The sequence below is a fragment of the Sus scrofa genome, chromosome 9 (assembly GCF_054392235.1).
Source record: "Sus scrofa isolate SSC_HxYL_T2T_F1_AM1 chromosome 9, Sscrofa_HxYL_maternal_Yorkshire_Landrace_v2.0, whole genome shotgun sequence".
NCBI classification, from domain to species: Eukaryota; Metazoa; Chordata; class Mammalia; order Artiodactyla; family Suidae; genus Sus; species Sus scrofa.
Window position 1 is genome coordinate 5,422,581 of NC_139391.1, and position 12,294 is coordinate 5,434,874.

Sequence of the window (12,294 nt, forward strand, 5' to 3'; positions counted from 1 at the left end):
AACAAGCATCAGGTGCCCTCGGTCTGTCTCCCTGAGGAGGGCGGGCTGATTCCGTAACCGGGGTGAGGGTGAGAGCAGGTGGGTGGTCAGGCAGCAGGGTGGCTAGAGTGGTCTGCCCACCCCCTTGGAGGTGCTGCGTGCAGGGGTCCTGCACGGTGCCCTCCTTCTGCTCCTGACACCTCAGAAGTGGCAGCTGAGTTTTTGCTCGTTTTGCATCTTTTTGTACATAATTTGCCCCACTTCCACATGCATGCAGTTATTTTTAGTCCCCTATCTCTGTCTATAGTTGTAGTTCTGCTGCTGGAGGAGACTTTGTCCAGGTGCAAGCACTGCAGCAGAGGGTCCCAGGTCCCAGATCCCAGCCTGTCTCACTCTGAGTTCTTTAGTAGAAAAAGATCTCTATTTATTCTCCTTTTACTGTAATTATAACATGTATTTAATTACATCCTCCACTAGACTCTGTAACATCCAGGGCAATGTTACAGCCTCAAATCTTGTTCAGTAAGAGGTGTACAGTGTGAATACAATATTTTTGTAAAGATGAATGAATAAAGAACATTGACGGAAGCATGTACAAGGCATGGCGGGAACAGAGGAATGGAAAAGTTAGAATAGCAATAGCCAGAAGAAGCGGATAAAGAGAGAGTGGGAAAAGCTACATTTCTTTATCCACTAAAATGGAATGGTTAATTTTGACCAAGTCAGCAAGGGAGGAGAACTGCTAATAATTTGACAGGCTATTGAAGTGGATTGCATTGCTAGCTGCCCTTCTGCTAGTATTTGACTTGAGGGGAAGAGGAGAATTAAGACTTTCACAAACCACAGAGGGCCAGTAGGCACTGTAGGACCTTAACATTTTTTTTTAAATAGTGGTCTAATCAGATTATTGATGCTGCAACCAGATGTTACTATTGTTATTATTGTTTGCTTGGTTTTAAGTTTATTTCTACAATCTGGATACCTTAACTCTAGATTACTGGGTTTGCATCTGGCCTCCTGTGTCTGTCCCAGACTTTCTTTTTCTTTTAGAACCTAATGCTGTTTCCTGCCTTGTAAACCTCTCAGCCCTGACTCTGGCCTTCCCATTTCCTGATTCAGGATGAGCATCAGAGCAGCTGCTACATGCATGAATTTTAAAGGTTATATAACCTCCTATGACTGGATATATGACTTCATTTATTTCTGCATCATTGAGAATGACCTGTATTTTTTGACTACTGTGAATAATGCTGCAATAAAGGTCCCCCTACATAGAACACCACCAGCATCTCTGATTTTTTTTTTTTTACTTTGGATAACTTTTTAGAAATGGAATATTAAAGACATTGTAAGACAGTAATATACTGGAAAATTCACTTCCATAAAGTTTCTACAAATATTGTAAAATACTGCTTAGAACAGTCTAACATGGCAACACAACACTCTGAGTTGTGTTTAAAAAATATTCACTGATTTAATAGGTAAGATTATTTTTCTGTTAACTGTGAAATGTTGATACTCAGAAAATATTTATTATGAGTCCCTAACAAGAAACAGAGTTCTTGTTTCTGTTTCTGCTCTTTCTGATTGTCTTAATAAGTTTGGAAACATTAATATGGAATCCGTTGACATCACAGACCATGGTATGCCTCCCAGGTTCAAAGTCATTGATATTGAAATATCAATCACTACATAGTCCTGTTGCAGCTGATTTTATTGAGGGATCGTTGACCCAGGTTTTTGGAATGCTGGCTTGAGTTCCTAGCTGCTCTTCTGTTAGGCTGGTGTAAGCATAGGGCAGCGGAGAAGGGACATGTTCTCAAAGCATGTGTGTAGCAGAGCAGAACCCTTTGGGGTCTGCCCCCCTATCCTCTGCTTTAGCTCCTCTCCAACGTACCTGGATAATAGTATTTGGTGCACATCTCCTGAGTTGGTTTACAGATGCTAAAACCCACAGCAAATGGATGACATTAACTATTTCGTGATCATGAGCATGTAGCTCCCAGACCTACTGGTGCTTAAGGATTGATAATGTGAACCCCTGTGACATGACCATTGGCCAGTCAGAGAATTGTGCATGAGCTGATCACTTACACTGCGACCGCCCCCCCCCCCCCACCTCCCTGCCTTAGCTTTTTAAAATGCTTTAAAATTTTGGTTAGGGGAGTTCGGGCTTTTGGGGGAAGTCACCCATCTTCTTTCATGGCTTGCAATCCACCTTTCTCTGCTCCAAACTCTGACACTTCAGATTGTTTGGCCTCACTGTGCATTGGGCACACGACCTTGCACTAACACGTGTGTGGATCAGTGCTTTACCCATACACACACCAGTTCCATGGGCATGCACCAAGCTCTGGCACAAAATGCTTATGATACTCCTCTAGTAACTCTACTGCTTTGAGAGAAAAGGAACGTCCTTTTGTCCAGGGGAAAAATAATTCTTATCCTTGTCAAATAGTTTCTGATGGGAAAATAGTCACTGCCCTAGAATTTGTCCAGCCTGGCGGAGACAAAGTTTCCATGGGTCTTGAGGAATTCACTGTGAGATCACAACAGAACAAAACTCCATATGCTAAACATAAACACACACAAGTGACAAGGCATTAACATCCAGTCTGGCACCCAGGCATGCATGCCTGCTGTAGGTTTAGAACAAGTTGAGTCGGATTTACTGGTAGATAAATAGTCATGTGAAAATTCTCTAGGGCATGAGTTTTAAACTTGAAAGAGTCTCCAATAGCCCTTGGTTTGAATCCTGGTTGTCCCACTTGTTAACTTCGAGACCTAAGTAAGTTACTTAAAGCCTATAATCCTTGGTAACTGCATAAATCAAAGTAATAATAGATTCTTTTACCAAATTTAGTAACTTGAAATTGTGTAGGTTGAAATTTTGACTTACTAAAATCAAAGCATCAGCAGGGCTGCATTCTTCTCTAGAAGGTCTCAGAGGGTCTTGGGGAAAGTGGGTTCCCTTGCCTTCTCTCCTTCTAGAGGCTGCCCACATTCCTTGGCTCATGTTCTCCTTTGGCCGTCTTCAAACTATTGACAATGGATCAGGTCCTTCTCATTGAGCTCTGTCTCTAGCTGTCTGCTTTGTAGGACTCATATGCTTATACTGGACCTCCTCAGAAAATCCAGGATAATCTTCTATCTCCAGGGATTCAACTTTAATCACATCTTCAAAGTCCCTTCTTCCATGTAAAGTGACATATTCATAGGAAGCAGTCATTTTTGAGGGTCATTATTTTGCCTACCACAAATATTGGCATACTATATTGGACACAGAAAGCATAATCGTATATAACTATTGTTTTGATACATTGTCAAAATAAAATACTTTATACCAAGACATTTTCCAGGGTGAAACAGACTTGGTGGTGGGGACGTAATCATGGAAAATGGTTAGGAAATGACTGAAATTATCACATCAGAGATAGTTGTGACTTGGATAAGCGAGGCATTTTTGAAGGTGATGGAGAATGATTCCATTCTGGTTATAGTTTCAGATGTTGGCATGATTTGCCAATGGTTTGTATACAGAGTGTAAGAGATAGAAATCGGAGATGACTCATACACTAAAGACTGGTCCAGAAGTGGTGGAAATATCTGAGGATCTAAACGGTACCATTAGTAGAGAAGATGGATAGTCCACAGCTAGAGGTGGGTTCTGTTTACTGAAGACTAAAGAAGACAGTATTCACCTCGCAGCAGCTATACTCAGATATGCCATATAAGATCCTCCAAATTTAAATGCAGGTTGGGAGAACCCCAGATAATCTTGATTAGTCTTCTTCCACCTAGTGGTCTGGAGCTTCAAAACAGAAAATAGAATGGATTATGCAAAAGTAAATTAACTTTATTTTCTGTACACCTAAGTGATGCTGAGTAAACTAGGAGACACTTGGAGAGTAAGAACTATTGTTATATCCTTTTTTTTAATCTCTAGCATTTAGCATGATGATTGGGATATAGGACATTTTAGGAAACATTTACTGAATAGGTATAGATGAATACATAATTTTTTTCTTGTAAGAGAGAGGCTACTGTGAAGCATAGGTAGTCAATGATAGAAACTCTGGGGTGGAGAATGATATACACTCACAATAGGTGCTTTTTAACAATCTTTGGCAATCGAGTGTAAAATTTCACTTAAAAAATACTCTTCAGAGTGATTGCAAATGGGTCTGTGGTTTCTTTTTGGCATAGTGAAATTTTTCTCAAATTAGACTGTGATGGTTGTTTCACAACTCTATGAATTTACTAGATTAAATGGTATACTTTAAATAGGGGAGTTTATGGTATATGACGTATCTCAAAACTGTTTTTACAAAAAGTCCTTCAATAAAAGGGCACCAGGGAAAACATGACATCAGCCTATAAAGCACAGAGCTACACCAAGCAAGTGCATAATGGAAGGGATATAAAAAGGCGACATGAGGCGAAAGAAGTCTTCTGGGAACCACCATACCCTGGAGACACAGGGAGTGACACCACCCCTGGGAATTGGCCGCTCAGCTCTGAGACTGTCCCCACCCAGGCTTGCCGTAAGTCTCCCATAAACTCCGCCCTCCTTTGGATCAAAGCCTCCTCAGCGTTTTGAGTCAGCCTGAGAGGGACAGAAAGACTGCTGTATGGGCCCTGTAAGTAAAACCATTTTGTTTAATGAAACAGCTCAACTCTAGACAAGCCGAACGAACTTTCTTACCCACAGAGAAGCGTTTCCCCACGTTGCGCAGAGTTAGATTAGATAATGGGACAGTGGGCTGAGGGAGACGGTAGAGTTTGTAGAATTATGTATTCTCTGGAAATCTGTAGAGAAGGTGGGTTGGATATCCCGTTGGTCTCTAGTTAAAGACTTAATCCGTTGCTAATGTATTTATCCTAGTTAGTGTTTTGGTACCCAAGAAAACCAGAGTTTTTTCAGAGGTTGAAAAACCTCATTTCTAAGCCCAGTGATTCTTACTAAAATTTTAAAAAGTACCAATTTTGAGAATCTACTGAATGCCAGATACTGTACTAGACACAGTGCAAAGAAAGTTTATGCTACTTGTAGGTTTCAGGGATGCAATAGGTTTTGAAGCATGTGCATTGGAATTAAAAAAGAAATGGGTCTAGAATCCCAGCTCTGCTGTTCAGTAGTTGTATGTGATCCTATATATATTTCATAACTTCTCTGATACTCAGTTTCTTTATCAGAAAAGTGAATTTAATAATACTTGCCACATTGTGTCATATTAAGAATGAAAAGATAAAATGTTTATAGAGTGCTTGGCAAGGTAATGTTAATAGAACAAGTTCCAGTAAATGGTAGCTGCTGTGATGAGTAATATTTTTTGCTATTACCACTGTGCAAAATCTCAAAACTAGTTAGTGTTTGAGCAAGGATCTAAACACAGATCAGTCACACAACAGCCATGCCATTGGCAATGGGTGGGACAATGCCGATAATGTCATACGGTCTGATTCAGCAGTTAAGGACATAGCCACAAACTATAGCTTATGGCAATGCAAGGAAAGAAGAGCATTGTTGTAACCTAAGTGGACAGGAAAATTAGGAAAGACTATAGCTTATTTCTCATAAGAGAAAATGAAGGTTATACAGGGATTGGAGAGGGTGTGTGGAACGGATTCAAGGGTAATGGCTGCTCAACAGAGTAACTTGGGGAAATTTTTGCTTCTTGCTGCTAATATCCATGGGTCCTCCTTTATTCTTTGATAAGAACAGTTACATGTTTTCGATTTTTAAAAAGTGCAATGAAATATAGCTACAAGGACCCACTGCCAACCAGATCGCTACTACACAGCCTTCATAGATAGACCTGATGCTCCAGGTTTTGGCACTTAGGGAGTAGAATCAACACAAACTTAATGATAATTTATATGTTGGGGAGGAGAGAGAGGGAGAAGAGTGTGTGTGGTGTCTGCCCATGAAGAATGTCTGCATCATTCTAAGCAGAGAAGTTGCTAGCGTTTGATATTATTTACAGATAAGTGATGTGTAGGAGAGAGAGCCAGGCTTGGAATGGGGGAAGGAGTGGCTTTTGTTTGGCTCTTATTTATTTTGCAGTGTCTGAGGATATGTGAGTGGAGATACACCTCAAATGAGATAACAAATTTGTTTACTTTTTATCTCTAGCACTAAGCAGAGAGCTTTCATTTGCTCTCCAACTTGCTGCTAGTTTTTTTCTAAATTATCAATTTTGATCATCTAGTTCATGATTCATTACTGCCTTAAGTTCAAACATAGAAATCTTGCCACAGCTTCAAAGATTCTATTAGCTTTTGAAATATAAAACTCAGGAGAGGCCATAATTAGATTTCAGATTTGGAGTCATCTGGGCATGTGTTATTTAAAGCCATGGGAAAAACTAATATACCCCAAGGAGAATATACAGAGACCAAGGAACTCCTTGGAAGAAAAACAGGCTCCTAAAAAAAAAATCAGAATTAAAAGACAGAGAACAAAATACTGCTTGATAGACAGGGGAAACCACAGAATCATTGTCATTGAAGCTTTTGTAAAGAGGAATGTTTCAAAGAGGTGGCAGTCAACACTACAATAATTTGAGATGAGGGAGGGGAAAACTAAGGTGGAAATCAGCTTTTGGACTTGGTATTTAGAAAGTCATTGGTGACATCAGTCGGAGAATGTTCTGAGAGTCATTAGAGGCAAAAATCCGGATTGTGCTAATGGTGAAGACCTCATAAGCAAAAGAAGACTGTCCTTCAAAGAACATTTTTTTGACGTTACAAAAGACATGGCGGGAAATTGAGAAAGAAATAGGATTTATGTTTCTTTCAGTAGCTAAGCACAGGAGCCAGTTATGAGAGCTGTTCAGTGTCTCGCGGTTGAATTGAATGTGCTGAAGAAATATGTACATATGTATATCAACATGTGGGAAGCTTTTGCTGATAGGTGGGGGTAAAATTGATTCTTGTAGGCTGCAGAAAGGGAGTCGATGGTCCTAAATAAGATGTTGAAGAAGGAAAGATATTTTGTTGGCATTAAATTAGAAAAGATGAAGAATAATTTATTTACTCACTCATAAAATATTTGGAAATGCCTAATGCAACAAAAATCTATTCCTTATCTTTTCCACAGAATCCAAGAGTTTCATGTCTCAGCCCCCTTGCCTCCTCTTCATCTTTCATCTCCCATAGCACCCAGCTTCACCTCTAAGACTCCGGCATTCTGATGTTCTTGTAGTCATTCAACAAACTGTATTGCGCTATTATTCCATTTAGCCTCTGCTCCATTGTTACCCATGTCAACAATACCTCTTTCCTGCTTTCCATCCTTGTCAACTCACTCCCCACCCATCAAAATGTTACACAGATAAAATCCATCTGCTCTGTTAAGATTCCTTGGAACTAATTCCTCTCAACACACAGACAAACACATTTACGTAAATATGCACTCCAAATCTGTCACCCCACAGTTTCTGCCTTGTCTATCACTCAGGAGCACCTTAACCTGCACACTCTATGGACAGTGGCAGTTCTTTGTCTCTGATACCCACTGTACCTAATACAGTTCCTGACATGTAGCAGGTGTACAAAATTGGTAGTTTTTCATTTTCATTTTCATTACAGTCCTTGAGCTCTTATTAAAAGACAAGGTCTTAGGCCTGATGAAGACGAGGTCCCGACAGCCCCTCTGGTTTCCTCAGGCACCAAACCACTGTTATTTCCCTTGCTTCATACCCTTAGTGCTGGCGTAATACACAGTGAGCTCCCATTTTGAGGCTGAGATGAACAAAGCGTTTATGGTGGATGATCAAGAGCTTAGGTGGAGTAGGAGTTCCCTGGTGGCTCGGTGAGCTAAGGGTCCAGCATTGTCACTGCTGTAGCTCTGATTACTGCTGTGGTGTGGATTCAGCCCCTGGCCCAGGAACTTCTGCATGCTCCAAGCACAGCCAAAAAAAAAAGAAAAAGTTTAAGTGAAGTTCTTGGTTATGAAAGGAATAAGGACACCCTGTGTCTGAGCCCAGTGTGGATGATGAGAGGGTGAAGGAAGAGATAGATGGGTGTGGACTCACAGAGGAGAAGCAATTCGAGGGCGTTCTCTTCTGCCAGGCTCAGCACAGATCACTTCAGCCTGTGCTGTCCTTCCGACCTCTCAGTAAGAAAGGAAGGGGGAAACAAAAAACCCACAAAAACAATGAAAATGAGGAGTTCTTGTCATGGTGCAGTGGAAACGAATCTGACTAGGAACCATGAGTTTGTGGGTCCAATCCCTCGCCTTGCTCAGTGGGTGAAGGATCCTGTGTTGCTGCGAGATGTGGTGTAGGCCAGCGGCTGTAGCTCCAACTGGACCCCTAGCCTGGGAACCTCCATATGCCACAGGTGCAGCCCTAACAAGCAAAAAAAAAAAAAAAAAAGAATGAAAATGAGCAATGAATGGATTGTTTGGATGAATCAAATAATGTAAGAGGACTCATGAAGAAATTGGGATGAAAGAGAAAGTGTTCAAACAGCAATTTGTTTTTTAAACTGATTTCATAGTTTCCAAGAACTCAGTGACAAAAAGTACAACTAAGTCATTGCATATCATCCTGAAAATCATTGTGATAGGCAGGATTAACTGACATAGATGGAGGCCCTCTGTACTCCCATAACCATTGTTATTATTCGTCCTTATACACTAGACTTTGGAGTTACTTATGAATGTTACCGTTCTTTCTCCCCTCTTCGATTGTAAACACTTTACAAGGGATTTTGTTTGTGTTATGCCCTAGCTTCTAATGCAGCACTGTGCCCATAGTAGATGCTTCGTAAGTGTCTCTGAGAATATAAGGCAACAACAAAGGGAGAGATACTGCAAGTTCAGTCGGGCTTAACACTTTCACAGATGCCATCCTAAAAGCCTTGGAATACATCATCTTGGCATACACAAAACAGAAATCATCCAAGCACTGATTTTCTGGTAAAATCTTCTCCGAATACCCCAGACCTTTTGGACACAGAATTGAAGTGCTCCCTTTTTCATAATTAGTCTACCTCCCAGTAACCCCGGGAAGTTGTTACCTTCAAAAACTTCATCCTTTGGAGTTCCTGTTGTGGCTTAGGAGGTTAAGAACATGACCTTGGGTCTGTGAGGATGTGGGTTCAATCCCTGGCCTCCCTCAGGGTGCGAAGGAGTCAGCATTGCCTCAAGCTGCAGCGTAGGTCACAGAAGAGGCTCGGGATCCGGCATTGCTGTGGCTGTGGCATAGGTTCAGCTGATTTGAACCTATAAGCTATAGCCTGGGAACTTCCATATGCTGTAGGTGTGGCCATAAAAAGAAAAAATAAATAAACTCAGTCCCGGGTTTGGTGAATTAATAATGAACAGATTTTGTAGGAAATGAGAGGGGAACCAATTACTTGAAATTATCATAAATATTATTCATTTAATAGATTTTTAGTTTATCTTTCTGATAAGTATGTACTTTTTTGAAAGAACTGTAAGAATGCTTTTCAGAAATCAATCTGTTTATGGAAAGTGCTAGTAGGACTTGCTCCTCTTTCAGACTTTTGCAATTAGTCGGGAAATGCATGCCCTTTGGGCAAGACAGTATCGACTTCATTTCTATATATTGCTGGTCAAATTCATGACCCTCAATAACCAGTCACCGGAATTAGTGTCAAAAAAGAGATGCCCTTTTTAAATAAACTGTTTCCTTTCTGTTAACTCTCACTACATTATGAGGTTTGATAATATGTTTCTGGCAGTAATTCCGTTGGTTCTTTGAAGTCACACTCTCATTACCTTAAACTGGAGACTCTGTAAAGTTACAATTCACTGATTTGGTCACCTTCTGTAACTAAACACTTCTTTTTTTTTCCTATAATTTTCCATTTGAAGTAAAAATTTCCCAGTTGCTAAAACTAAGAGATTTTGGGGGGGAATTCTTGCAGTGCACTTGTGTGATCTGGAAACATATTCCCCTGAGGAACAGTTACCTTCACCTTGGCTACGTCTCCCACATTGAGCCTCTCCAGGCACAGCCCGAAACTCTAACTTCTCCAGACCCCATCGTCCAATTCATACAGACCCATCTGCCTCATCTTCAATTCTCTACTCAATGAAAAAAGAAATAGGATGTTTGCAGTAAAGTTTTACCATCCCCTCCAAATTGCAACAGTGACATCTAGTAGGTATCGCCTAAGAAGTAGGTCTTGACATAATGGAGAAAATCCGTTCTGGAGGAAAGCTAGTTTTCAAACAGATTGGAGCAAGAAATATATTTGAGCACACCATTATGTGACATCAAGTGGGTGGCAGAGGTCTCGGTAGGTGACAGTTCTGTGTTCTACTTCTTCATCTCTCTCCAGTGCAATTCCAGATGCTGCACGGCAGGGGTTACTTGAAAAGTTTGATGCTCTAGGCACCTTCACGTGACTGCACTGGTGCCTAAACCATTTTTTATCCCTTCATATGTGTCACTTTGCTTTACAGGTACCTCTTTCTCAGTATTTTCCCACATTGTCTGTAAGCTTCGCTGTTTTCTATTCTCATGGCCAGTGTTGTTCCAAAGCCCCAATCTATTTTCCTCTGAAGGCAACTATACAGAAAAACATTCCAGAGAGGATGGCCAATCTTGGATAAGGTGTCTTTTTCATAGTCCAGTCATCTCTGACTAGAGAAAAAGATCCCATAAACCTAGCTACCAGCAAAAGGTCCCATGGAAGAAAAATCATGGGTGGAGCAAATATTTTTTTTTTAAAGGTACCTACTACAACAGTTGAAATATAGTGATTATTTTATCAATTTAAATGAGTCATTCATATTTACGTAGTATGTAAATATTCATCTTTGGTTAGTTTTTGGCTAAATAAAATGTTATTGATTGGATTAATTTTTAAAATAAGGGGTTTTTTAGTTATCGTAGGATTTCATCTCAGAATTCTATGCTTTTCATCCAGCATGTCACACTTCCAGAATACCACATCCTCTTCCATCACTTTCCTGCTGACTGGTGTTCCTGGGCTGGAAGCCTCCCACACCTGGATCTCCATTGCCTTCTGCTTTCTCTATGTGACTGCTCTCTCAGGAAACAGCCTGATTCTCTTGGTCATTGTCACCCAGTCGAGCCTTCACGCACCCATGTACTACTTCCTCTCCATGCTGTCCACCACTGACCTTGGCTTGTCCGTTTCCACCTTGGTCACCACGATGGGCATATTCTGGTTCAATGCCAGGGAGATCACCTTTAATGCCTGCTTGTCACAGATGTTCTTTATTAAACTCTTCACTGTCATGGAATCGTCCGTGCTGTTGGCTATGGCCTTTGATCGATTTGTGGCCATCTCTAATCCTCTCAGGTATGCCACCATTTTAACCGACTCCAGAATCATTCAAATTGGAGTGGCCATTGTCATCAGGGGGACACTTACGCTGACACCAATGGTAGCACTTCTTACAAGACTGTCCTTCTGCCACAGCCTCGTGCTCCACCACTCCTACTGCTTCCACCCTGACGTGATGAAGCTCTCGTGCACAGACACCACAGTCAACAATGCAGCTGGGCTGACTGCCCTGATCTCTACCGTTGGTGTGGACTCAGTCCTCATACCCTTTTCTTATGTTTTGATCATTAAGACTATCCTCAGCATCGCATCCCCGGAAGAGAGGAAGAAAGCCTTCGGCACATGTATCTCCCACATTGGGGCTGTTGCTATTTTCTATATTCCATTGATCAGCCTGTCCTTTGTTCACAGATTTGGGAAGCGAGCCCCAGCCTATGTACATACTCTGATTGCTAACACCTACCTGCTGATCCCTCCTGTAATGAACCCCATCATCTACAGTGTGAAGACCAAGCAGATACGCAGAGCTGTGATAAAAGTTCTCCATCCCAAAGACACATAGAATCATAGAATTCTGTAGATGGTCTATGTCAGGTCGTATGACCAGTTGAAAAATAAATCTGGCGATTGTTGAAGCTAAGTGTGCAAATATTGAAAATCAAAGCTGAAAGAGATACAGAAAATCAGCTCAATGGAGACCTTTATTTTAGAAATGATGAGATGAGAGACACAAGAATAGGAGGAATGAATAGCCTAACTATTCAAATATGTCCCCTAGTGCAAGTTACTTAATATTCTGTGCTTCAAATACTTACGTTTCTTATCAACGAGAAAATTGAAACACAGAAGATGAAGGAACTTGCTTAAATGGCTAGTAAGTGTCAGAGCCACATTTCCCATCCATACAAACTGACTCCAAGGTGCCCTCACTCTTAACTTGAATGCTGTATTGCTATATACAGTATTATCAATATATTTATATATCTACACTATATTTATATATAATATAAACATATATATGCA

General features: G+C 40.8%; 1 protein-coding gene across 1 annotated transcript; it reads left to right on the forward strand.

Annotated features, from left to right (window-relative positions):
• Positions 1 to 4,583: 4,583 nt before the first annotated feature.
• LOC110255384 (olfactory receptor OR51C1-like) lies at positions 4,584 to 11,906 on the forward strand. The gene is made up of 2 exons (XM_084978225.1): positions 4,584 to 4,619; positions 10,888 to 11,906. The coding sequence occupies exon 2, from the start codon at positions 10,889 to 10,891 to the stop codon at positions 11,831 to 11,833; it is 945 nt and encodes a 314-aa protein (XP_084834351.1). The 5' UTR covers positions 4,584 to 4,619; position 10,888; the 3' UTR covers positions 11,834 to 11,906.
• The last annotated feature ends 388 nt before the right edge of the window (positions 11,907 to 12,294 follow it).